General features: G+C 53.9%; 1 protein-coding gene across 4 annotated transcripts; it reads left to right on the top strand.

The window, feature by feature from the left end:
- The first annotated feature begins 726 nt into the window (after window positions 1-726).
- Window positions 727-23,267, top strand: IGF2BP2 (insulin like growth factor 2 mRNA binding protein 2). Of its 4 annotated transcripts, none has more exons than XM_063166650.1 (17): window positions 727-977; window positions 1,451-1,511; window positions 10,647-10,695; window positions 11,012-11,063; window positions 11,602-11,665; window positions 12,963-13,235; window positions 16,758-16,892; window positions 17,033-17,155; window positions 17,673-17,808; window positions 17,966-18,094; window positions 18,566-18,589; window positions 19,131-19,199; window positions 19,434-19,550; window positions 19,796-19,870; window positions 20,078-20,209; window positions 20,515-20,628; window positions 21,259-21,405. In XM_063166650.1, exons 1-17 carry the CDS (start codon window positions 788-790, stop codon window positions 21,358-21,360), a joined length of 1,845 nt encoding a protein of 614 aa, XP_063022720.1. In that variant the 5' UTR covers window positions 727-787; the 3' UTR covers window positions 21,361-21,405. The 4 variants fall into 4 exon arrangements, with proteins under 4 accessions (XP_063022720.1, XP_063022721.1, XP_063022724.1 ...); XM_063166651.1 differs by having other exon boundaries at window positions 18,569-18,589; window positions 21,259-21,404; XM_063166654.1 differs by lacking the exon at window positions 21,259-21,405 and adding an exon at window positions 21,720-23,267 and having other exon boundaries at window positions 728-977; window positions 18,569-18,589.
- Window positions 23,268-23,926: the final 659 nt, after the last annotated feature.

Raw genomic sequence — 23,926 nt, 5'->3', positions numbered from 1 at the left:
GTCTGGCACAGGCTTGGCGTCTCCTGGAGCCTTTCCGACAATGGGATCACACGCAGGGATGGCTGGTTGGATCTGGCCGGGGAAGGGTTCACACATTCTTGTTTTCCAAAAAAAAGCACTGTAAAATAATAACATAACATTATTATTTATATTACTTATCATGTTTGTGTATTTGTTTTAATTGTATTAGGTAATTATGTAGATAAATATATAAATATAAAGATGTATTTCTTATTTCTTTTCTTTGGTTCCTGAGTGAAAAGGTTTTCATCTCCCTGAAGGAACTCCTGAAGGGTTGGGGCTGCTGGGCTGTGGTGGTTTCCAGGGCAAAGGGGCTGGAGTGGTGTGGGGTGGTGGGTTCAGGCCAGAGGGAGGGATTGGGGGTGATGGGGTACGATGGGGTGCAGGGCAGAGAGCTCTGTGCTGATGACGAGGTGCGGGGGTTTAGGGGCAATGGGGTTCAATGGGTTCCAGAGCAGAGCGATCGGGATGCGGGGTGCGGTGGCTCGGGGCTGTTGGGCGCGGTGCGTTCCCCTCCAGAAGGGCGGGGGGCTCTGGGCCGCTCCCCCCAGCCCACCCCGTCCCCGCGGGGGTCTGGCGGCTCCACCTGCCCCCCCGCGGGGCGGCCCCGGGGCCGGGCCGGGCCGGGCTCCGCCCGCCGCTGTCGGAGGCTCCGCCGGGCCGGGGCCGGTGGCGCAGAGCGGGACCCTCCCGAGCCCGCGTCCGTCCCGCTCCCGGGAGGGGAGGAGCCGGGGGGGCTCCCGGGGAGGAGCCCGGGGGGCTCCCGATGAGGCGCCGGAGGATGAACCAGCTGTACATCGGCAACCTCAGCCCCGCCGCCACCGCCCAGGACCTCCGGCAGCTCTTCGGGGAGCGGCAGCTGCCCCTGCCCGGCCAGGTCCTCCTCAAGTCCGGCTACGCCTTCGTGGACTACCCGGACCAAAACTGGGCCATCCGGGCCATCGAGACCCTCTCGGGTGAGCGACCCCCCCCCGCGCCCCCCGCATCCCCCCCGCGACCCCCTCATCACCCCCCTCGCCGCCCCCTCCCCGGGCATCTCCCGGTCCCCCCTTCCCTCCCTCCTCTCCCTCCTTCCCTCCCTCCTCCCGCCCCGGCTCTTCCCGACCTCGCCTCTATTTTTCGCTGATTTTTTTCTCCGATTTTATTGGGAGCCCCCGGGGCGCGGCGCCCCCGGCCCCGCCGCCCCGCCGCCCCCCGCGCCCCCCCGGGGACCCGATTACGAGGTGCCCAGCCCCAACTCCCCGGGGGCGCCGAGCGGGGGGGACCGGGGCGCCGGGGGGCGCGGGGGGCGCGGGGACAGCCCGGGAGGGCCGGCGGCTCGGGATGCGGTGGGACACGATGGGGTGGGGTGCGGTGGGACGGGATTTGGCGGGGGGATGCCGCCGTGCCCCATCCCGGGGGGATGCTGAGCGCCCCGCTGTCTCCGCAGGGAAAGTGGAGCTGCACGGCAAAGTGATGGAAGTGGATTATTCCGTGCCCAAAAAGCTCAGGTAACCCCGCGGCGCGTCCCCCGGTGTCCCCCCGGTGCCCGTGTCCATCGCGGCGTTTCGGGGGGCGCGCCGGGCGCTCCGGGATGCGGGGCGCGGGGGGGGCGGCGGAGCCCCGTCGGTTTTACTTTCGCTCCGGAGCGCGGCGCGGCGGGGGAAGGAGCTGCCGGCCCACGGCCGCGTTCCCACGGTGGGCACCCCCGTGATGCCCCCTCACCCCACGCTCCCGGGGAAAACAGCCGCTAATTTCGCAGGAAAACACGAGAAAACCCCTTTCCTCCCACTTCCCGCGGCGCGGACGGAGCTTTTCCCGGCAGCGCAGCCACCCGCGCCCTTAGTCTTATTATCTTTAGTCGGTAATTAATCAATTTCCCCTCTCCAAACACCTCATCTCCCCGCTTTATCCAGCGGGAGAACCCCAAAACACGAAGCGTGTTTTATTTCATGCATCGCGGCGAGCGCGCCCTCTCATTCCCACCAGGTGCCCGAGGCCGGGCTGATGGGCACACGCGTTCCGCAGGGAAAACAAACCCGGCTCCGTGTGGCGTAGCCTCATCCCGAGGTTTATTCCCCCCCGTCATGTGTCGGGATAAAAGGCAACAACAACAAAAATAAAAAACCCCCGCGGGTTGCTCCGGGCGGGTGATTTGGCTCGGCCGGGCGCGGAGGCTTGGCCTGGGCTGGGAGCTGGGGTCCGGATTTGGCCCGGGATTGCTGCTGGGGTATTAATTTGGAAATGACGGGGGGGTTGGAAATGCTGTTGTGTAATTGAGGCTTACGGGGGGGGAATGGCTCGTGCCCGGCATCACGTGTGCCGGAGTGGGATTTCGTCTTCGGCGAGGGATCTGCACGCTCCCCACCTCCAAAAAACCATCCCGAGGAGCCCCCCAGGCATCGCCAGGTGCGGCATTTCCCGGCCAAACCCCCGCAGCAGCCTCGGGATGGGCCGGCGGTGACTTTGGAAGAGGGATGGAGGCAGAAATTGCGAGTTTGGGGCCGTAGTACGCAGCCAGGGCTCGACCTTTACCGTGTAGCCGGGGATGTAAACAAGGAATTCATCTTTAAATTCTCCGTCGGGGCTGGGGCTGGGGTGCGCCTGCTTTCCCTCCCGAGCTTTAAAATTAGAAAAAAGCCATTTAACCGGCCCAGAAATAAATACTGATTTATTTTACATCGCTCTGTGTTCGGCTGGCTCCAAGTTTTCTATTCCCAAGTTTCTTCCGATTATTGAGATCTAATTTAAGCCGGTGTCTTTTTATGCCCAGCTCAAAAAACATCTACCCTAATAATTTATATTAATATCCCCAGTTTGGGGGGTTGTGCCTTGATTGGGTTTTATAGATTTTATTTCGATTATAGATTTTATTTTTGTAATGTGATTTTTGGCAGGGGACAGAGCCTCACGTGGTCGTGTTTATTCCCCCCCTCCCTCTTTAAATTCGTAGAAAATCCAGTTTTTATGGTGGTGCTTGAGTCCCGGAGAGACGCTGGGATTTCAGGGAGTGAAATGGTAAAAATCCCCCCGTTGCTGAGATGAATTTGGGGTTTTTGGTTTGGAGGACCCGAGCTGGGCTGGCTCCCATCCCTCGGCATTCCTGCGTCACGGGGATGTGAGGAGGTTCCCTCCGTGCCCGGCTTCACCTGGAATGTTTAATTTTTACATTTAAATCTAATACAAAATATATAAATCTAATGTATATATAATCTAATCAGTAGATTTATATACACACAAGCACATTTGGAAAAGGAACCGGCTGGAAAACCCCTGGGACATCCGGCCACGGGAAGCAGGGAAGGGAATTCCTCGAGGGGAGGCGCTGGCACCGGGGTTGTTTCTGTTTCTCCGAAGGCAGGAATTAAATGTGACAGTGGTGGGAAGGAGCCTGAATCCTGCCCAGCCCATCGATTCACCTCCCACGGGTTCCAAATCAGCCCTTCTGCGCCATCCCAATGGTCTGGGCTCCTCTAGGAAATATCCAACAGCCTCAAAAAATTTTGTTTCCCCTTGTATGTATCATGCCTTAGGGAATTAAAGAAAAAAAAATCACTTTATATTTTATATTTTTACCAACATTTTCAAATTTTAAATTCTTTTAAAATTGATTTTGAACTCAGCAGGAGTAAGGAATACTTTTTTTTTTTTTTTATTTGCTTGAAGCAATCCCACTCCAAGAGTATTTTGCTTTTGGAGGGTGGCCGTGGGGGAAGCAGCAGCATCTTCCTCCTTAAAGATTGGTTGTGTATTCCTAAAATCTTAAAAAATCATGTTAATGGAAAAGAAAGATGGAAAAGAAAGAACACACGAAGTTATATAAAGAAAGAGGATTTTAGAAAAGTAAAAAATGTGAAAAATGGGAAGTAAAACTCAGCTAACCCAGTGCTGACTTGTATACAAGAATTGTATTAAATGAGGAGTTTAAAAAGTAGCAGAGTTCTAGTTATTGTCCCCAAACCAGTCAAATTTGGAGGGTTTTGGTTGTGAAGGTGCCTTTTAATTTCTGCTTGTGCCATAATTGTCAGAAAGGAGAAGGGGAAGCATGAGGGAGATGTGAAGAGCAGTGAGGGGAGCCTGGAAATCACTGAAATATTAAATTACTGTATACAAATAGCTCATTATGTCTAAAAGTTGGGTGGTTTGTCCCAGATAAAGGTGGCTGAGGGGGAGAGGTGCTGGTGCCTGCCCGAGTGGCTTTGCTGGGGGTGATTTTATGGCACTTTCTCCTGTTTGAAATACAATTACCCTTAAATAATTATCTTTTGAGCACCAATTCTATTCTCCTTTCTGCGTGGTTTTGCTTTACTGGTTATTTACTTATTTCCCTGTGCTTTTCAACCCAGAAATGTTGGTGATGTTAAAGCAGGTGATGAGCATCCAGGCCCTTTGTTCTTCCTCTGGACACCCCATCTTTGCTTCCCTTATCAATTATTGCTTGTCGTTAGTGAGCTGCTTAATTAGCAGAGAGGAATTCCTGTTGCTTTGGCAGGAAAAGCCCCTGGAACCTCCCCGTGTGTGCCTGGAAATGCTCGCGGGGAGCAGAAAATTGAATTTGGGGTGCTAGGAGTGGGGCTGCTCTCAGACCGAGTCCTGTATCCTTAAACAGATACATTTAAAAACTTTTAATATGTTATGTATTGATACAAATTAATAATGTGTGGTGGTGTGTTTAAAGCATTTGGTGTCTTTTGCGTAGATATAAATAAAAGATATGATGTGTATAAAGATACTATATAAAAGTTACATATATATATTTTTTATAAGTATAAAATATACTTCTAGTACATAATTTTCTATGACATATGTGGACTAGATGAACTCTGAAGTTCAAACCCAAACCACTCTATGATTTTATATTTATGTATGTTTACATGAAACATTCATGTAAAAATATTAAATTGCATAAAATACACAAAATATTCCTATGTAGTATATAAAATTTTATAAGACATATTTATGTACAAAAAGAGAATTTATATATATATATTTTATATATATCGACGCACATATGCAGTTGCCAGGGCAATGTTGGGAAGGGAAACCCCCCTCCTGCTGCCCACTGGATGTGAGCCCAGTTTCCCATAGGTCTGGGATGCTGTTCCCAATGGGCTGGCCAGGAGAATCTCCTTGGAACTGATCCTTTCCCAGACTGCAGCACTGGCTCTGGATGGGGGTGACGCCACTGCTTGTTTTATTTTTTTTTATTTAATTTTAATTTAATTTAATTTAATTTTATTATTTCATTTCAGTTTGCAGGTGTAGGTGAACTGGGAGTTGGTGGTGTTTGAGTTTTGGTTTTCTTTAGATTCCTTTCCACGTGGGTCTTTGCTTCCATTAATATTTTATCCCTTCTTTCCCTTGTTTATTTACCCCCATTTCCTTTCCGTGATTTTTTCCCCTTCTTTTCCCTCCCATTCTTCCCCCCCTATTTTCCACCTCTTTCTTTCCTCCTTCTTTCCCCCCGTTATTTTCTTACCATTTTTCCCTCCTCTCTTCTTTCCCCTATTCCCCCTCTTCTTTTACCCCCCTTTCCTTTCTCCCTTATTTTCTCCCCTTTTTTCCCTTCTTCTCTGCCCTTCTTTTCCACCTTCTTTTTCCCTTCATTCTCACCTCTTTCTTTCTTTCTTTCTTTCTTTCTTTCTTTCTTTCTTTCTTTCTTTCTTTCTTTCTTTCTTTCTTTCTTTCTTTCTTTCTTTCTTTCTTTCTTTCTTTCTTTCTTTCTTTCTTTCTTTCTTTCTTTCTTTCTTTCTTTCTTTCTTTCTTTCTTTCTTTCTTTCTTTCTTTCTTTCTTTCTTTCTTTCTTTCTTTCTTTCTTTCTTTCTTTCTTTCTTTCTTTCTTTCTTTCTTTCTTTCTTTCTTTCTTTCTTTCTTTCTTTCTTTCTTTCTTTCTTTCTTTCTTTCTTTCTTTCTTTCTCTCTTTCTTTCTTTCTTTCTCTCTTTCTTTCTCTCTTTCTTTCTCTCTTTCTTTCTCTCTTTCTTTCTCTCTTTCTCTCTCTCTTTCTCTCTCTCTCTCTCTCTCTCTCTCTCTCTCTCTTTCTCTCCCTCCCTCCCTTCCCTCCCTTCCCTCTTTTCTTTTCCTGTCCCCCTCTTTCTACCTCTTATTTTCCCTTTTCTCCCCCTCTTCTTTTCCTCCTCTTCTTTTTTCCTTTAATTTCCTCCTTTCCCCCCTCTCTTCTTTTCCACTCTTCTTTCCCCCTTTTTCCCCTCCCTTCCCCCTTTCCCCCGCCTTCCTTTCCTCTTCCTTTTCCCCCTCATCTTTTATCTTCTTTCCCCCCTCATCTTTCCCCTCTCTCCTTTTCCTTTCTTTACTTTTCCACTCTTCTTTCTCCCTTTTTTCCCTCTCCTCCCCCTTTTCCCCACCTTCCTTTCCTCCTCTATTTCCCCTTATCTTTTATCCCCTTTCCTTCTTTCCCCCTCTTTCTTTCCCCCCTTCTTCCTCTCCCCCCACCTCTCCCATTTATCTCTTTCCCCATCGTTTTCCCCCCCCTCTCTTTGTTTTTTCCCCTCTTTTTTTTCGTACCTTCTCCTTTCCCCCTGCTCCTCCCCTCCCTCTTTTGTTTTCCCCGCGGTGCGATGGTGACAGATGGGCCGGATTCCCGATGATTCCCCTCCATCCCCATTGTTGATCCACGCACGGGGCCGGACCCTTTTCCAGCCCGGGGTTTTTAATTCCTTGAGAGCAAAGCCCCCGGGCTGCGAGGGGAGCTGGAGCAGCCGCGGCCTCCTGGAAACTGGGGCAGCTCTTTAATGCTCGTGGAGCTGCTGCTGGGTGGGCTTGGGATGCACCAAAACTCCTCCAGGACGGCCCCAGCAAACGCAGAAAATAAATGTGATAATGAGCAATCACAAATCCAGCATTCACTTCCCTCCCTGCCCGCTCAGGGGGCTGTTGGCTCAGCCTCCGAGCTGGAAAATTCAGCTGGGACAGAGTTTGGTCCCTGCCTGATGATGGGAATTTTTTTTTTTGTAGATGTTTTCTTGCCTGGGACAAATATTTCATAAAGCAGGCAGAGCCCCCACTGGGTTTTCAGCGTGTTTTCCCTTTGCTTTTTTCCCCCAGTTCTCTTGAAAATTGATTTTTATGGAAAACAGGAGGTGGCAGAGCATGTGTTCTCTGCCCTCAGCACTGATCTGAGGTGGAAGGTGATAAAATCCCTTTAAGCTTTATTATAGTAAGATATTACAAAGCATGAGTAGGAGAAAGATCTGTGCTTTTTAGGGCAGAGAGTGCTGAAGCCATCCCTTACATTCCACTGTATTAATTAGATACCATTATATATTATTTTTCTATATTTTGTATTATATTATTATATAGCATTATATCACAATATTAATTTATTATTGGATTATTTTGTTGAGGTTTTATTATTATATTATAGAGCTTATTTCGAAGCCAGCTTGTTTCTAGTTCCAAATTTGTGGGAGACAAAGCCCCTGTGGAGTTTCTTGACTAAGGGATGGGTGGGAGATCCATGGGGCCAACAGGGAAAATCCAGGAAGGATTGTGGATGTTGGGCAGGGAGCTGGTGGCTCATTCTCATTTCACAACTTCATGACATTTTTATGCTTGTCCTTCTGTGTCCCGGGATTTTGAGGGGGTTGTTACCCACTATTTCCCTGAAAGCCATGCTGGAAAAGGGGGGATTTTGCCAAAACCCCCCTCAATCCTCCTGATTCTGGGGAACAAGCCCCAAGTTTTAAAGCTTTTCATTTTACTACATGATTTCAGCAGGTGGAGGTAGCAGTGGTGATGCTGACAGGGCGTGGATGGCTGGGGGTTGGTTTTCCATCCCCTTTCCATGCAGGACTGTGATGCCAGCCCATGATTCTGCTCTGGTGGGTGCATGAGAGGACACACAGCCCCATCCTGGGTTATTTCACGAGCCCACTTTACCTCCTCACTCACATTTTTATGCTTGTCCTTCTGTGTCTCGGGATTTCAAGAGGGTTGTTGCCCTCTCTTTCCCTGGAAGCCATGCTGGAAAATGGTGAATTGTGCCAAAACCCCCTCAATCCTCCTGATTCTGGGGAACAAACCCCGAGTTTTAAGGCTTTCCTGTGTCACTGCATGATTTCAGCAGGTGGAGGTAGCAGTGGTGATGCTGGCAGGGCGTGGATGGCTGGGGGTTGGTTTTCCATCCCCTTTCCATGCAGGACTGTGATGCCAGCCCATGATTCTGCTCTGGTGGGTGCATGAGAGGACATACAGCCCCATCCTGGGTTATTTCACGAGCCCACTTTACCTCCTCACTCACTGCTCAGTGCTCCCTGTGCTGCTGGCAGCTCCTGGCACCCAAACCCTGCTCTGGGGTGGAGGAGCTGCTTCCTCCTCGAGCTGCCGGTGAGCAGGACCAGTTTGGGATCAATTTAGAAGGGAAAGAAGCAGCTGAGGCTGGTTTCTTCAGCCCTTGAAGCTGCTGAGGCAGCGAGGTGGGTGTGTGGAGGAAGAGGCAGAGGGATGCAGCTCTCCAGGTTATCTGAGGGCACTCACCACAGCAGGGCCAGTTGCATCACGCAGCTGAGTGTTTTTCCCCCATCTGGTTGTTAGGATTTATTTCACTCCTTAAATTCCCACCAGCCTGCTGCAGAACGGGGTGGGTGAAACGTGGCCATCGTCAGCTCCTGTGCTGGTGTTGTGTGCGTGCCCTGCAGTCGACCCTGGGGTGCGGGAAAATGAAACTAAAATAAAAACGAAATAAAGGGGTTTTCTGCCACAAAGTTCTCCTGGGAGTGGTGTTGGGAATGGATGAGTTATTCCATGCCCCTGGGAATAACTCACCCACTTGTCATGGCTCCAGATGTGCATCCCTGGCTCCATCAGTGGTGGCTGTGTGGGGTCCAGCACTGCTTCAGCCAGGTGTGCAGCTACAAGAGCCATGAGCACACCCAGGAGGAGCAACAACCTTGTCTTCAATGCTGGGTGGTGATGTTGAGCTGCTGGGAATGCTGCCCATGGGAGCTGAAGCCTGAGTGCCCTTTGGGTGCCTTTAGGTGCTGTGCTCTGGTGTGGATGTATGTTGGAAGTGGGAATATGCTGTCATGTCCCGTTGGGAAGTGGGGTTATGTGGCACCTGCTGTGGTTCTTCTGTTTGGGTGTTTTGGGAGGGTGAGGCAGCGCCTGGGGAGACCAGGGCTGCTCTGGCATCTCCCCTGGCAGAGGAGTAGGGAAATTATGGCTCTGGAGCAATTCAATTCAAGGCAGGGCTTTTCCAGGAGTGGCAGAGGGATTTGTCCAGCTGCTGCGCTGGTTTCTCTTGGATGTGCCCCTTCCAGGTGCCCTGTGTCCCCTGGGCTTTGGGGACAGGTGGGCTGAGCCAAGTGAACCCCAAATGGAGAGCAGCTGTGGGATGCCCGACCTGGGGCACCCCAGTGGTTCCCACGTGGAGAGGAGGGTGGCTGTGGTGATGCTTTGGCCTGGAGCTGAGCAGGGGCACCTTGGGACGAAGGTGCCCCCCGTGGGTTTGGGTCTGGGGGTGACTGGGCAGCGTGTCCAGCTCTCTCCAATGGTTTGGGACTGGCTGGGATTTGTTCAGGCCCTCTGGCCTCGCAGCCTGGCACCCATCATCTCAGGGGTGAGATGTGTCTCTCGGGGGTCACTCCAACTCCCAAAGTAGGAAAAGTTGTTTGTGAGAGATAGTTTTCATGTTTCTATCAGTGTAGAAACATTTTATACACTTATAAGGTGTTAGTTGTGTTTCACCTAGGAATAGATTGTTATGCTAATGAACAGCTCTCCCTAGGATTGCTTTCACATGGCAGCTTGCAAAGGGCTACCCTGACAAGGAGAGCAGCCTTGATTTTTTGAAGCCTTCCTTTCTGATTTTCCTGCCTTATGGCAGCAGGGTGGCTCGTGGCTCAAGGCTTGGCTGGATCCTGCATGGATTGGGCTGTGTCAGAACCTGTCACTGCCCAAGCACATCTCACAGCCAGGCTGAGGAGATGTCTGGGGGCTCTTTACCCTTGGGAAGCCTTGGCAGAGCTCAGGGCATCCTGTGCAACACAGCCAGGGTGGCAATGAAGCCATGGCTTCACCAATTTGGGAATGCAACCATAATGAGGTTGGGAATGAAACCATGTCCAGGTTGGGGATGGAGCCACAGCCAGGCTGGGAGTGAGCCATGTTGTCCTGTGAGTTTGGAAGTGCCACTGGACGAGGCTGGGTGTGTTGGCCATCTCCAAACTCAGGCTTACAAGGATATTCATTTGGGTTTCCCCAAGGAGAGCAGCCCCACGTTGCTGGGAAGTGGCGAGGCTCAGCTGGATGTGCTTTTGGAGAGCTCCCCTCAGGGTTTAGCAGGGCTGGCCTGGCCAGGCTGGGGTCCTGTCCCAGCCCAGAGCAGCGTGGGCAGGGCTGTCTGTGCATCCCTGTGCGGTCAGGGCTCTGCAGAGGCTCCTTTCAGGAGGTTTCCTTGGAAACCTGACAGCCAGCATGAGGAGGGAGCGTTCCAGAGAGAGCTCCAGCCCAGTGGTGACCAGGGCACAGCGAGGAGAAGTGGCTCTGCCCGGGGCTGGGCTGCCCTGGCTCGCTGTGGGGAGGTGGGATGCTTTGGGAAGCTGTCAGAGCTGCTGTGTGATTCCCAGAGGGGCTTTTCCCTCTGCTCTGAGGTGCCTGCAGACCCTAACCCAGGGCTCTGTCTTTGCAGGAGCAGGAAGATCCAGATCCGAAACATCCCTCCCCACCTACAGTGGGAGGTAAGAAGTGGCTGATCCCAAAAACCCCAAAAACATCCCGTTCATCACCTTCTCCAGCAGCATGAGCTGTGCTGCTGGAGCACATGGCCTGCACGTGGGCCACCCTTTAACCTCCCAGTAATGCAGGGAGGGAGCCTGAACTGGGCTCCAGCTCCTGCCTGCTTTTGGCTGGGGGCCAGCCTGGAGTGCTGGGTCAGCTCTGGGATAATGGATGATGATGGGATGCAGGTGGGTGGTGCTGGAGGGTGTTTGTGGGTGGAGTGGGCTCCTGCCCTGCTTGGAGCCTCACCTGCCCTGTTTGCTGCTCTGTCCGCAGGTGCTGGATGGCCTCTTAGCTCAGTATGGCACAGTGGAGAATGTAGAGCAAGGTAAGATGGTCCAGCATCCCTGCAAAATTCCCAGTGCTGCTCCCCAGCTCTGCCCAGGCTGCAGGAAGCCCGCTGGGATGAAACCTAGTTGGATAACCAGACCAGCAGCACTGGTCTGAAATGGGTTTTGGACTCAAACCCTGCTGGTGGGATGATGTGGGCTGTCCGTCCACCATCCCTGGGAATGCCCCTGGTCCCCGAAAAATTGAAAGCAAAAATGAGCTGAGTGTAGCTTGGGATCCACTGGTGGGTCAGGGATGTCCAGCCTTGCATTCTGCTTGGATCCAGCCCTGGATCCAGCCCAGTCCTTGTGCTGGGGACAAACCCAGGGTGCCCAGGGGAAAACAAACCCAGGGTGCCCAGGGGATAACAAACCCAGGGTGCCCAGGGGATAACAAACCCAGGGTGCCCAGGCATGCCATGGGACAGGCATGTCCCTGCCCCCATCCCAGGTGTATCCATCCCTCTGGAGCATGCTGAGAGCAGCAGTGACACCTCTCCCAGCCCTGCTCCAACTCTGCTTCTCTTGCTCCCACAGTGAACACAGACACAGAAACTGCCGTTGTCAACGTGACCTACGCCACCAAGGAGGAGGCCAAAGTGTGAGTGGGGTTTGCTTTGGTTTGGTTTGGTTTGGTTTGCCCATGATTTCACACCACACCAGCTTTCCCAAGGTGTCCCAGGTATCTTCCAGGCTTCTCTAAGCTGTCCCACCACTGGGCTGTCCCCTGGCATGGGAGATGGGGTAGTACACATTATTTCAGAAGTGGAAATATGGTTCCAAACAATTATTTTGTTCCGGTCTTTTAGAGACCTCTGCCCTGTGCAGGACACCACCCAGTAAGGAGTGAGCTTATTATTATTAGTGGCCAGGGTTTTTTTTTATATGGTCAAGAGCAGATCCCAGGCCCCAAAGAGCTTTTGTGAGTCAATTTGTTGATGGATATTCTGCCAGCTTCCCATCTGAGCTGACCCATTGTGGCGTTGGATAACTGAGGACAGAGATGGGGACAGGGATCTGCTGGTCCAGCAGGGCAGAGGAGAATCCTTCTGGTGCCTCCAGCCTTGAGTGGATGTGCTGTGGACCACAGATAAAGATGACATGAGTGTCTCAGAATCATGGACCCACAATGATCACTGAGTCCCAATCCTGGTCCTGCACAGGACAGCCCCAAAAATCCCACCATGGTCTTGGGAGTTGTGGCAATAAAGGAAGACAAAGAGTTTCCCCAACAGAGCAGTGCTTAATGCTTTGGGATAAGGGGCTTTTTTGGACTTAGGAAAAGGGTGGTGGAGCTGCAGAAGTCCTCAGAGGATGTGGAATTCAGGCCTGGCAAGGAGCTGCCTGTGATCTGTCAGCGGTGGGATGCGGCAGGAGCAGGGAAAGCTGGAGCCATGCAGGGTCATGGCAGATGCCAGCGTGGCCAAACATCACAGCTGAGGAGGGGCTGGGGGGATGGAGAGTCCAGGTGCTGCCTCCCAGCCTCATCCAGCTGGGAAGGGAGATCCCGACAGAGGGGGCACCACGTGCTGCATCCTTCTCCCTGGTGCCCCAGAGCTGCTCTGCCACCTTTGCCGTGTCCCAAGAGCCCGTGAGACCATCCCCATGCTGTGTGGGAGCTCCAGGTGAAGGGGCCGGTCCCTGGGCTGCCATCCCACCTCTGCTGGGGGGAAAGTCATGTGCCAGCTTTGGCATGGCCTGCGTGGAAGGGGATGGTGTCTCACCAGGTTATGGGGCTTGCTCCTGGTGGGAAAAGTGTGGGGCTCTGGCTTCCCATGGCCGTGTTCTCCAGAGTGGGGAGGGAAGAGGATGCAAGTTGGGAAGGGCCCACGCTCTGCATGTGGTGGAGGTGCTGGAGGGGAGCCCCTGACCATGCCCTGCCCCTCGCTGCCTTGCAGAGCCATAGAGAAGCTGAGCGACCAGCAGTTAGAGAACTGTTCCTTCAAGATTTCCTACATCCCGGATGAAGAGGTGAGCTCCCCTCCGCCCCCCCAGCGATCCCGCCGCGGGGGCCACTCCTCCAGGGAGCGGGGCTCCTCCCCAGGGGGCTCCTCACAGCCCAAACAGCTCGAGTTCCCACTGAGGATGCTGGTGCCCACGCAGTTTGTTGGTGCGATCATAGGAAAGGAGGGCTTGACCATAAAGAACCTTACTAAGCAAACCCAGTCCAAGTAAGTACTTGCAATGGTTTTGTTTTCCTTCCCTAGGGTGCTGTAGGTCCCAGCTCGGGTTCTCCCTGCGCTGGGGGGCTTTGGAGTGCCAGCCACTGCTGGTTTCGTGGGGTGGTGGCAGAGCTCAGGTGCTGAACCGTTCCTGCTGGCCAGGGTGGTCTGGGTGCTGCAGGAGGGGGATGCACACTGGAAAAAGGCCTGGAATGAGTTCCTAAAGCCTCACGAGAGCAGCTGTATGGGATGAGGCTTTAGGGAGAAATGGCAAGTTTGGGGATCAAATCCTAAAGGTGAATGCTCAGTGCAGTGGTCTTGGTTCTTATGGGATTTGCTCATCCTGCTCATCCCATATGGGCTAGAGATGCTGAGGGGAAAGGGACACTGTGGGAGCATTGCCACGAGAAGGATGGGCTTTTGTAACTGTTTGAAGCCTTTTTTAGCTATTAACGTGTTTATTTTTGAACTAAAAAAGGAAAAACGCCAAAAAAAGTGGGGTTGTCTTGCCAAAGTTTTCCATGTTTCTCTTGTTGCTGTTCTCCTGATCTCACCGCTCATTCTCTGCATGGTTTTCCTGCATGGTTTGTTCCTGCCCAGGTGTGTTTGTGTTTAACCCCAAGCTGTCTTCTCCTGTGCTCATCATCCTGCACCTGGTGATCCCATGGGACGTAGGAGTCCTGTCCCAGAGCATCCCAGTTCTCAGAGGAGTTTTTGGAGGCAAATCTTTGGTACTAGTGTGGCTGGAGGTAGAAAGAGGAGCCAAACCCTGGTGCTGGGTTGGCAGGAAGAGGTTTGTATGGAAAGAGGAGCAGAGGAGTAGGGAGAGGAGCTCTTGGAGCCTGGCTTGCTCACCTGGTAGCCTGGTGAGCAGATCCTGGTTGGCTGCAAGCCCTTCTCCAGGTGAGTCCTGGTGGGATGAGCAGCAGGTGTAGCTGTGTCCTCACCCCCCAAGAATGGAATTTGCCCTTTCCAAGCCCTGAGCCTAGCAAGGAAGGTGGGAAGGTGCCAGTTTCTCCCAGCCATGGAACCAGATGCTGTTGCTTGGAGCAGTTTCTGCCCCTGAATTGTCCCTCCTGGTGGGGTGGCTCCGTGTGCCTGCCCTGAAGACCTGGGCCATGGAGGAAGGTCCTGCTCAGTGCTCTGCCCTCTCCTGCCCTGCCTGCAGGCTTGGGTGAAGGGAACCCTCAGGAATCCATCCCAGGCAGCCACAGGAGCCCTGTCCTTCACTTTGGGTGCCATCCCACCCTCTGTCCCTGCCCTCATCTGCCAGGGATGATCTGAGGGTGACATCCTGCTGCCCGGCCCCTGCTACTCCCCAGAGCGATGCTGGCTTCTGGATTCCTCTGGTCATGTTGGATTTCACCCCTGGTGCCACTCACAGAGATCCCAAAGATGCTTCTGAGCCCCAGGAGGCAAAACTCTGCCCAAGCTGAGCCGTGTTTTTCCATGAAGAAACCCAGACCAAGACCTTCCACAGCCCTTGGAGCTCCATGAGGAGAGGATCATGGCTACCATGGCTATCCACTGGGATAACCCTACAGGCACACTGCGTTGTCCACCTGGAGAGGGGTGTCCCTCTGAAGCATTCCCAGCCCACCCTAAGGTCTCTTGGAGGCTTTTCCTGCTGCACCATTGGCAAACCTGTCCCCCCAGCCCTGGTCATCCCTCCCTGCAGCGCCTGGTGATGGGGTGAAGGTACTCAAAGTCCCCTTCTCCATCCTCCTGTTGGAATGGAGCAGTTCAGCAGTGGCACTGGGATGTGCTGGCAGCTCCAGAGCTCTCCCTTCTCCAGCTCTCTGGGGTGGGATGTGCCTGAAAGCAGTGACCCCTTCCTGGCATCCCTTCATCTCTCTGGCAAGTGAGCTCACACATCCGGACATGGGATGTGTCTTCTCTTGAGCTCATCCTGAATCTGGTGATCTCATGGGATGGGATTGGTCAGCCTGGAACCTGGCTTGTGCCCCTTTCTGAGGCTTCTCCAAGCTCCTCATCACCTCGGTGCCTCCATTCAGCACTTCCCTGGCACTTGGTTCCTCTCTGGCATGAAGGCTCAGCTGTGTTCTCCTCTCCACCAGCCTCAGCTGCTGCGTGGCTCCCATCTGTGGGGTTTGTTGGGATTCCTCATCAATTCCCCCTACCTTGGGAGCATCAGCCTGGTCTGTCATCGCCTCATGTGGCCATCATGGTGTGTTCGCCCTGTTCCCATCAAAGGGGTGGCAGCAAGTGTCCCTGTACCTGCTGGGAACGGATCCTCCAGGCCAACCTGATGGAAGTCCATGGCTGGTAGCACCAACTGAAGCCATGGAGATCTGGAGAGATGGAGCCTATGAAGGGAACCACGCTGTCTTCCCTCCCTGTTCAGTGCTTGGATGGAACCACTCGGGGTCCCTTTGGAGTCCCTTCTCCCAGGGAAGGCTCTCCCAGCTGCTCCCCTTCCACCATCCGTGTTCCAACGTGCTGGCTCTTGAAGAGTTGACCTGTGCAAACCCACCTGGACCCCAGCGTGGCACCGTGTGGTGACTCTGCCCCCCAGCCCTTGGCCTGGCACGTGCAGCACACCCTGGATGATCCCATCAGGACAGGACCTTGGAGATATGCCCGGAGGGGACCCCAGTGCTGGCAGCATTCCAGAGTGGCTGAGCTGCCGCTTCCACACCTGCTTGGAAGACCTGCAGCAGTGGCAGGGACGCCACGGTGGTGGCCCATGGCAGGATGGCCGCAGCACGGCATCACCGTCCGGCGGGAAGAGCGCGCGGATCATCGCGCGGAGAAGACGCGAGGGTTCCTCCCCCTGTAGCCCAAGGCGCGTGGTCGAGGTGCGGGAGTCTCCTACCCTGCTTTCCTCTCTCCCTCTCTCTCAGGGCTTTGCCAGGTACGGTTGAGCGTGAGGAGCGAGCTGGAGGCCGTGCCTCCTCGCGCCATGAGCCATGAGCTGAGGGAGGAGCAGAGGAGTAGAGCACGGTCCCTGCCGCTGCGCACGGGAGCCTGCTGGTCCCCCCGGGAAGGGCGTGAGTACCAGCGCTGTTGTTGCCGGGTGCCTCCGTGTCGGGACAGACAGACGCTGCCCACGGGTAAGTGCTCTCTGTGCCCAAGGTCGCTGGACAGCCTCGGGTGTTGTGCAGAGAGAGGCGGAGCTCGGCAGGGCCTCTGATCCCGTCTGCTGCTCCAAGCGGGGCCGGCGGCAGAGATGATGATGATGATGATAGACCAGGTTGCTTAGGGCTTTTGTCCAGTTGAGGATTTGTTCTGCCCCCTCCATGCATTGGTTGATGTTGTGACGCCCCTCAGCTTCCAGGACCTTGGGTCCTACAGGCAAACGTGGTCCAAATCTGATCCAAACCGCTCAAAACCAAACACTGCCTGGGCTTGTGTGAGCCAGGTGCTGGTAGATGCAGCTGACACCCAGGCTCACCCCACAGCTTGAGCAAGTGTTGAAATGAGTTTTTCTCAGCTCCTGAGCTCTCAGAACCCTCCGTGTGGCCCCAGGCCCATCTGAGGGGCTCCTCTGTGCTGGTTGTTTCGCCACAGGGTTGACATCCATCGGAAGGAGAATGCCGGCGCTGCTGAGAAGCCCATCACCATCCACGCCACGCCAGAGGGGTGCTCGGAAGCGTGCCGCATGATCCTGGACATCATGCAGAAGGAGGCTGATGAAACGAAATCGTGAGTGCTCCTGGCTCAGACACAGCGTGGTGGGACCCCGTGGTGGTGGTCCTTCTTTCCAACACATTCATTGTACCTGTGGCTGAAAATTTCTGTGTTGCTTGACTTTAGATTTTGTTTTTTTTCTTAATCCATTTTAGAGCAGAAGAGATTCCCTTGAAAATCCTGGCACACAACAGCCTGGTGGGGAGGTTGATTGGCAAGGAGGGCCGCAACCTCAAGAAGATTGAGCAGGACACGGGCACCAAGATCACAATCTCCCCGTAAGTTCCTGTGACAGGACCGGGGGGAATGGTCAGACAGCAGGGTTAGATGGGATATTGGGAAGGAATTGTTCCCTCTGAGGGTGGGAGATTGCCCGGAGAAGCTGTGGCTGCCCCATCCCTGGAAGTGTTGGACAGGGCTTGGAGCAATCTGGTCTAGTGGGAGGTGTCCCTTTCCATGGCAGGGGCTGGAACTGGATGCGCTTTCATGTCCTTTCCAACCCAAACCATTTCACGATTCCATGATTCAGTGAAGTCCTGGTGGACACCAGGCCACCCCATTCTGTCCAACATGGTACAAGCAGTGCTGGAGCTGGGAAACAGAGCAGCTGTGCCCTCCCATGTGCATTCCCTATCCCAGGTGGATGTCCCTCATCCCAGGCGTTGGGCAGGGAGAGGGCGCGTAGCTCTCACTCTGTCCCGTGGGGCACCCTTAGCTGTGATTTGAGCTCTCCCGGGGTTTTCCTTGACTTGAAGAAGGGACGTGACCGTGTCTCTGGATTTTCCCATGGGGCAGCTTGCAGGACCTGACCATCTACAACCCCGAGCGCACCATCACGGTGAAGGGCAGCACGGAGGCCTGCTCCAACGCTGAGGTGGAGATCATGAAGAAGCTGCGCGAGGCCTACGAGAGCGACGTGGTGGCCGTCAACGTAAGCCCAGCCCTCCCTGGGCCTGCTCCACTGCAGGCAAAAATCCACAGTGGAGATCAATGTGTTACAACAAGGGTTGGGCCTCGCCCGTGCCTGTGTTGAGAAGCTCAGTCCTCCTCCACCTTTCACACCTTTCTCCGTGTCTTTCCTTTCCCAGCAACAGGCCAACCTGATCCCAGGGCTGAACCTTAGTGCTTTGGGCATCTTCTCCACAGGGCTGTCCATGCTGCCATCCACCCCCGGGGCCCGGGGGGCTGCAGCTGCCACCCCCTACCACCCCTTTGCAGTAAGTGTGGCGTGTTGCTGGTGCCTGGAGCTGTTGGGTTTGGGAGCCACCTCATGGGGAGTTCTGACTCTCAGCCATTTTGGGGAGGATGCTCATTGCAGCAGCAAAGTGGAGAGGACAGGGAATGAAGGTGGCAGCCACCGAGAAGATCAGATGCATCCCTGGGTTGTGCTGCTCTGGGTTCCACCAGTGTTTAAGGACTGGCTGTGCCCCAAGGGTGCTGCTCTCTGAAGAGAGCATGGAAAAACCATGTAGGTGCTCTTCAGTCCTGACCCCAAGGCCACCACTGGCCTGAGGTGACAGTGGGCAGGGATGGTGCAGTGCCAGGAGAACAGGAGGGCCAAGGTGCTGGTGGAGAAGGTCCATCCCAGGTCACTCAGGCACCATGGGCTGCCTCCATTAGTTCTTCAATAATTTGTTCTGAGCTGTGGGTTAATTTACCTGTGCTGTTTTCTTTCCCTACAATGCCAGCAGCAGAGCGGGCGGAGGAGGACGGTAAGTGCTGGGAGGATGTGTGGGGTGTGTGGGGTGGCTCTGGAGGGCTCCAGGAGGGTTGGTTGGTCACTCTCAGCCTGTGGACGGAGGGTGCTGTGCCTGAATCCACAACCTTTGGGAGACAGCTGTGGGAATTATTTATGTGGGGTGTGATGGAGAGGAGCAGGACAGGTCTCCTGAAAGGCAGTGTTTGGTGTGGGGTCCTTCACCCCAAAGCTTTGTGTGGCCTTTTTCAAGCCCCCTGGTGAGGCCAGAAGGAGATCTTTTTTTTCTGATACAAACATCAGCAGGACAAAGCCAAAAAAAGCAGCAGTGGGGAGGGACTGGGGTTAACTGGGAGCTCCCATCCCCATCCCAGCCTCGTGCTGTGCCATAGGCACAGGATCCGGGCTGCAGCTCATCCTTGGATGTGCCTGTGGTCACTGTGTTCCTCCTCCTGGTGGTGACACACTCCCCATGTCAGGGTGGGGGTGTTGGGAAGGGGCTGGCACCTTGAGGACATCGCTGATGTCACTGCCCCTCATTTTCTCTCCCACCACAGGGCTCCTCAGCCTATCTGTCGAGTCTGTACAGAGCCCCCCCAGCTGGAGCCTTCCCCCATCAGCATCCTGTAAGTTTCCCTTCCCCAAAAGTGCCCTGGCACCTCCTGCCATGAGGTTTTCCCTTGGGCACCTTGTGGGAGGGCAGGACCACAACTCGACTCAAGAGAACCCAACCCAACACAACACAACCCAACCCAACACAACCCAGCCCAGCACCTCTTCAAGGCTGGAATGCTGGCAGGGGGAGCAGCCCCCTGGCCCAGCTGTTCCCCTGACCCTCTGGCTCTTCGTGCCCTTTCCAGGTGCCGGAGCAGGAGGTTGTGAACTTGTTCATCCCAACACAGGCAGTGGGGGCCATCATTGGGAAGAAGGGGCAGCACATCAAGCAGCTGGCACGGTTTGCTGGCGCCTCCATCAAGGTGAGTGGGAATGAGGGGCTGGGTCAGGGCTTTGTGCCTCAGTTTCCCCTTCCCACTGCTGAGAGCAGAGAAGGGAGCCCTTGATGAATGGTTTTGCTCTTCAGATGAGTAGAAACCAGTCCTGCAGCATCCTGATTGTAACCACTGCTTGGGTAGGGGAGTGTCCCTGAATGGGGGGCGTCCCACAGAGGGGAGGTCTTGCCCAAGGAGGGGTCACACTCACACTCCTCCCCATCCCTCTGCAGATTGCCCCAGCAGAAGGGCCGGATGCCAGCGAGCGCATGGTGATCATCACAGGGCCACCCGAGGCTCAGTTCAAGGTATGATGGCACAGGGTGGGAGCTGGCTTGGGGACATGGGTAGGGGCAAGGTGACACCATTCCTTTGGTCCCCACCATGCCAGGAGAGCTTCTCAGCTTGGGACCACGGTTTTGGGACCACATCATTGCCTGTGGGAATGAAGGGCGCAGCAGGCCACCTCCAGGCATCTGCCCACCACCTCTGTGTCCCTTTTGTGCCCTCTCCAGGCCCAGGGGCGAATATTTGGGAAGCTGAAAGAGGAGAACTTCTTTAACCCGAAAGAAGAAGTGAAGCTCGAAGCACACATCAAGGTGCCTTCCTTCGCCGCCGGCCGCGTCATCGGCAAGGGTGGCAAGACGGTAGGTGGGGGTGTGGGGGGGTCCCACCTGGCCTGGGAATAGAGGGCTGGACATCCCCTATCCATCCCCTATCCATCCCCTATCCATCCCCCATCCATCCCATCAGCTCTGGCCGGGTGCTCTGTGCTATCAGTGATGTCTCAGTCCCTTTGTCCTGGCGGTGGCTCTTGGATGGCCATTCCAAGGGAGTAGGGTGTGAGCCGCAGCAGCCTGGTGCCATGTCCTGGCTCAGAGCTGGGGTGGTCCCAGCAGTGGAGGATTTTGTCTCTTCCCCAGCAAAACCTGGATCTCTGTTGTTTGCTCAGGTGAATGAGCTGCAGAACTTAACGAGCGCAGAAGTCATCGTGCCGCGAGACCAAACCCCGGACGAGAACGAGGAGGTCGTCGTCAAAATCATTGGGCATTTCTTTGCCAGTCAGGTAAAGTTTGGCCATGGCTCTCCCAGCATTCCCAGTTTGAGGAAGGCCACCGAGCACAGCATCCCCTGAGCTGCTCTGAGTGGTTTCTGTGCACACAGGATGCACTGAAGGGGTTTTTGGCTGCATTAAAATTAAAGATTGGCTCGATTCAGCCAAAATCTGTGCCTTGGACAGTGGGTAGGAATGGCTCCTGCATCCCACCTGGGTGCATCTAACCAGGCTGGGTTCACGAATGCGTGGCAACACCTCAAAATCTTGAGTGATGGAAGAACAGCCAAACCTTTGCTTTAGCAAAGCAAAAGCATCACAGAATCACATGCCTAGCCTGTGTTAGAATCTGTAGGGTTGTGGTGCTGTAGGGTTGGTGGAGGCTCAGCTCTGGTGTTGCTACCCCCATTTCTTGCCCCTTTCCCAGACTGCCCCCTGGAAGATCAGGGAAATCGTGCAACAGGTGAAGCAGCAGGAGCACAAACACACTCAGGGAGTGGTGGAAAAACAAGCCAAACCTTGGCTTTAGCACATCCTCATGTATCACAGAATCACTTACGTGCTTGGCCTGGTGTTAGAATCTGTAGGGTTGATGGGGGCTCAGCTCTGGTGTTGCTACCCCGTTTCTTGCCCCCTTTGCAGACTGCCCAGCGCAAGATCAGGGAAATAGTGCAGCAGGTGAAGCAGCAGGAGCACAGACATGCTCAGGGAGTGATGGAGAAACAAGCCAAACCTTTGCTTTAGCAAAGCAGAAGTATCACAGAATCACTTATTTATGTGCCTAGCCTCGTGTTAGTATCTGTAGGGTTGTCATGCTGTAGGGTTGGTGGGGCTCAGCTCTGGTGTTGCTACCCCCATTTCTTGCCCCCTTCGCAGACTGCCCCGTGGAAGGTCAGGGAAATCGTGCAACAGGTGAAGCAGCAGGAGCACAAACACAGGGAGTGATGGAAAAACAAGCCAAACCTTGGCTTTAGCACATCCTCACATATCACAGAATCACTTACATGTTTGGCCTGGTGTTAGAATCTGTAGGATTGTGGTGCTGTAGGGTTGGTGGGGGCTCAGCTCTGGTGTTGCTACCCCATTTCTTGCCCCCTTTGCAGACTGCCCAGCGCAAGATCAGGGAAATCGTGCAGCAGGTGAAGCAGCAGGAGCACAAACACGCTCAGGGAGCCGCGGCCTCGCAGCACAGCAAGTGAGGCTCCCGCCAGCACCGCCCGACGAATGTAACCCCCCGCCGCCAGCGCCGGCCCCAGCAGGTCAGGGGACAAACCAAAGACCCCCGAGCCCCCCGGCTGGCAGCCCGGGGCACGGGGGGCTCTCTCCAGCCCGCAGCTTCCGCCTTACTCCACCGCCTCCCGCGCCGCTCCCCGCCGGTCAGTCAGACTAACCCAGGCAGAGAGAGAGGTGGTTTTTAGTTTGGAATTCTCCCCAAACCTGCCCATTCCACCCCCGAGGAGGTCGCCCGGCCTGGGGGGGCCGTGGCGCCCCGTTAATTTAGAATTAATATATCAGTAACAGAACTAACGCCAATTTTTAAGTTTTGTAAGATTTTATTTTTTAACTCACTTTTTAAAAAGTTTTTGGGGGAGGGGGGGATGTTTGTTTTTAGCAAAAGCAGGCTTTTCTAGAGGTTTAATGGCAGGAGCTGGTTCATTGGTTCTCTAATGCACCGTAGAGCAGAGCTGTAGGATCGCCAGTAGGGAAAAAAAAATACTGAGTAAGTGTTAAAAAGCAATTTCTGAAGGGCTTTGAGAAGAGCAGGGCCTGTAGGAGCCAAGAAGATTCCTCGTGTAGGAATTGTTCCTCTCCTTCACCCTTTCCTCTTTGCTTTGGACTCCAAAAGCGGGGTTTGCATCCGTTCTGTCCCCCCTTTCCATCTGTCTGTCCTCTCTCCATCACTGCCCAGCACTGACATCCCTGGAGAGTGATGGGCAGCACCAGCCCTGCCTGCTTTGGACTGGGATCTCTGAGGAAAAGATCCCTGTTGCAGGGAGAGGAGGGGGAAATGGGTGAAAAAAACCACATTTACAAGAGGTTGTCAGCCCAGGGCTGGAAAACCCAACCAGCAAAATTGGCTTCAAATGAAAAATAACCCAAATAACCCTCCCAACACACACACACACACAGAAAAACTACCTCAGGTTTTCGTACCTCAGCACCTTGCGCTTGTGTTGCCCTTTTAGAGATTTTTGTATGCCTTGTAAAACTGATAGTTGGAGCATTTTTTTATTTTTGTAATAAAAAAAAACCGAGTTGGAAAAATGATCTCGACCAAGTCAGCTGCGAGGTGGAAGAAGGAAAGCATCCCCTGTGTCCCAGAGCTCTTCTGTAGTCTCCTGCAAGCCGAGAGCCAGTGGCTGTTCCTTCGGAGAAAGCTTGAGAAATGGTTAAAAAGAACAAAAAAAAAAAAAAAGGGAAAAATAAAAAAAGCCAAACACAGTAAACAAAAAAAAAAAAAAAGGGTTTAAACAAATCCAGGTGATGGATGGAAGCGGTGAAAGCCGACGGGCAGAGCAGGGATGGGAGCGGAGGCGCCGGTGCCAGCGCCGCTCCCGTGGGCTGCGAATCCGCGTTTTCCTCTACTGCAAAGTGTTCTGTGAAAACCAACCTGAGACACCAACAAAGAGAAATATATCCAGCTAACCAGAGCCTGAGCCTGCTCTCTGTTGCTTTCTTTGGGGTTCCTTGTGGTGGTCACGGCTGGGAGTTCCTCCCTGGTGCCCAGTTCCCTGCTGCCAGGGAGGGAAGGGCTGGATGGGGTTGCAGGCAGTGCCAGGTGTAGTTTTACCCTGGGAATGGGAAGTGTTGCCATCACAAAGTCACCTATCCCCTCCTGCCCATCCCTGGATGGAGCATCCAGTGGGGAAAGGCACCACATGGGGCTGGGATGGCCTCTGGGGGCAGGGTGGGGCTGCCTGGGATGGTGACAGGTGCCACAATGAGGGACCCTCCCTCCCTGAGCTCCAGAGCCAGGCTCTTCCCTCCCACCCCTCCAGCACTGGGAATCCTGCTCTGGTGGCAGCTGGGACAGTCAAAACTGCAGCCCCAAACAGGAGGAACCAAAGGGAAGGGTGAAAGGACACCTCAAACACTCCCAGCTGCTGCATCCTCATGCTCAGATCTTCTGCATCCTCAGGGAATATTAATTATCCCTGATTAATTATTTGTAAGGATAAAACACGAGTGTCTTTGGAATTGTTCATTCTTGGGAGAATCTGCCCTGAGATTGAACCAATCTGGCACAATCAGTGAAAGCAGAGACAGACAAAGCCCCTCTGCAGGGACCTTGTGGGTCTTTGGGTCAGGA

This window comes from Melospiza melodia, chromosome 12, assembly GCF_035770615.1.
Source record: "Melospiza melodia melodia isolate bMelMel2 chromosome 12, bMelMel2.pri, whole genome shotgun sequence".
Classification (NCBI taxonomy): Eukaryota; Metazoa; Chordata; class Aves; order Passeriformes; family Passerellidae; genus Melospiza; species Melospiza melodia.
Note: the sequence above shows the minus strand (reverse complement) of the source record. Positions and strands in the feature narration are given on the sequence as shown.

Bases quoted from the DNA above. Each gene is read 5' to 3' on its own strand.
- IGF2BP2 (XM_063166650.1), top strand. From the start codon at position 788: ATGAGGCGCCGGAGGATGAACCAGCTGTACATCGGCAACCTCAGCCCC. The intron at 18,095-18,565 runs GTAAGTGTGGCG...CTACAATGCCAG, and splicing joins CCCCCTACCACCCCTTTGCA to CAGCAGAGCGGGCGGAGGAG. The intron at 18,590-19,130 runs GTAAGTGCTGGG...CTCCCACCACAG, and splicing joins AGAGCGGGCGGAGGAGGACG to GGCTCCTCAGCCTATCTGTC.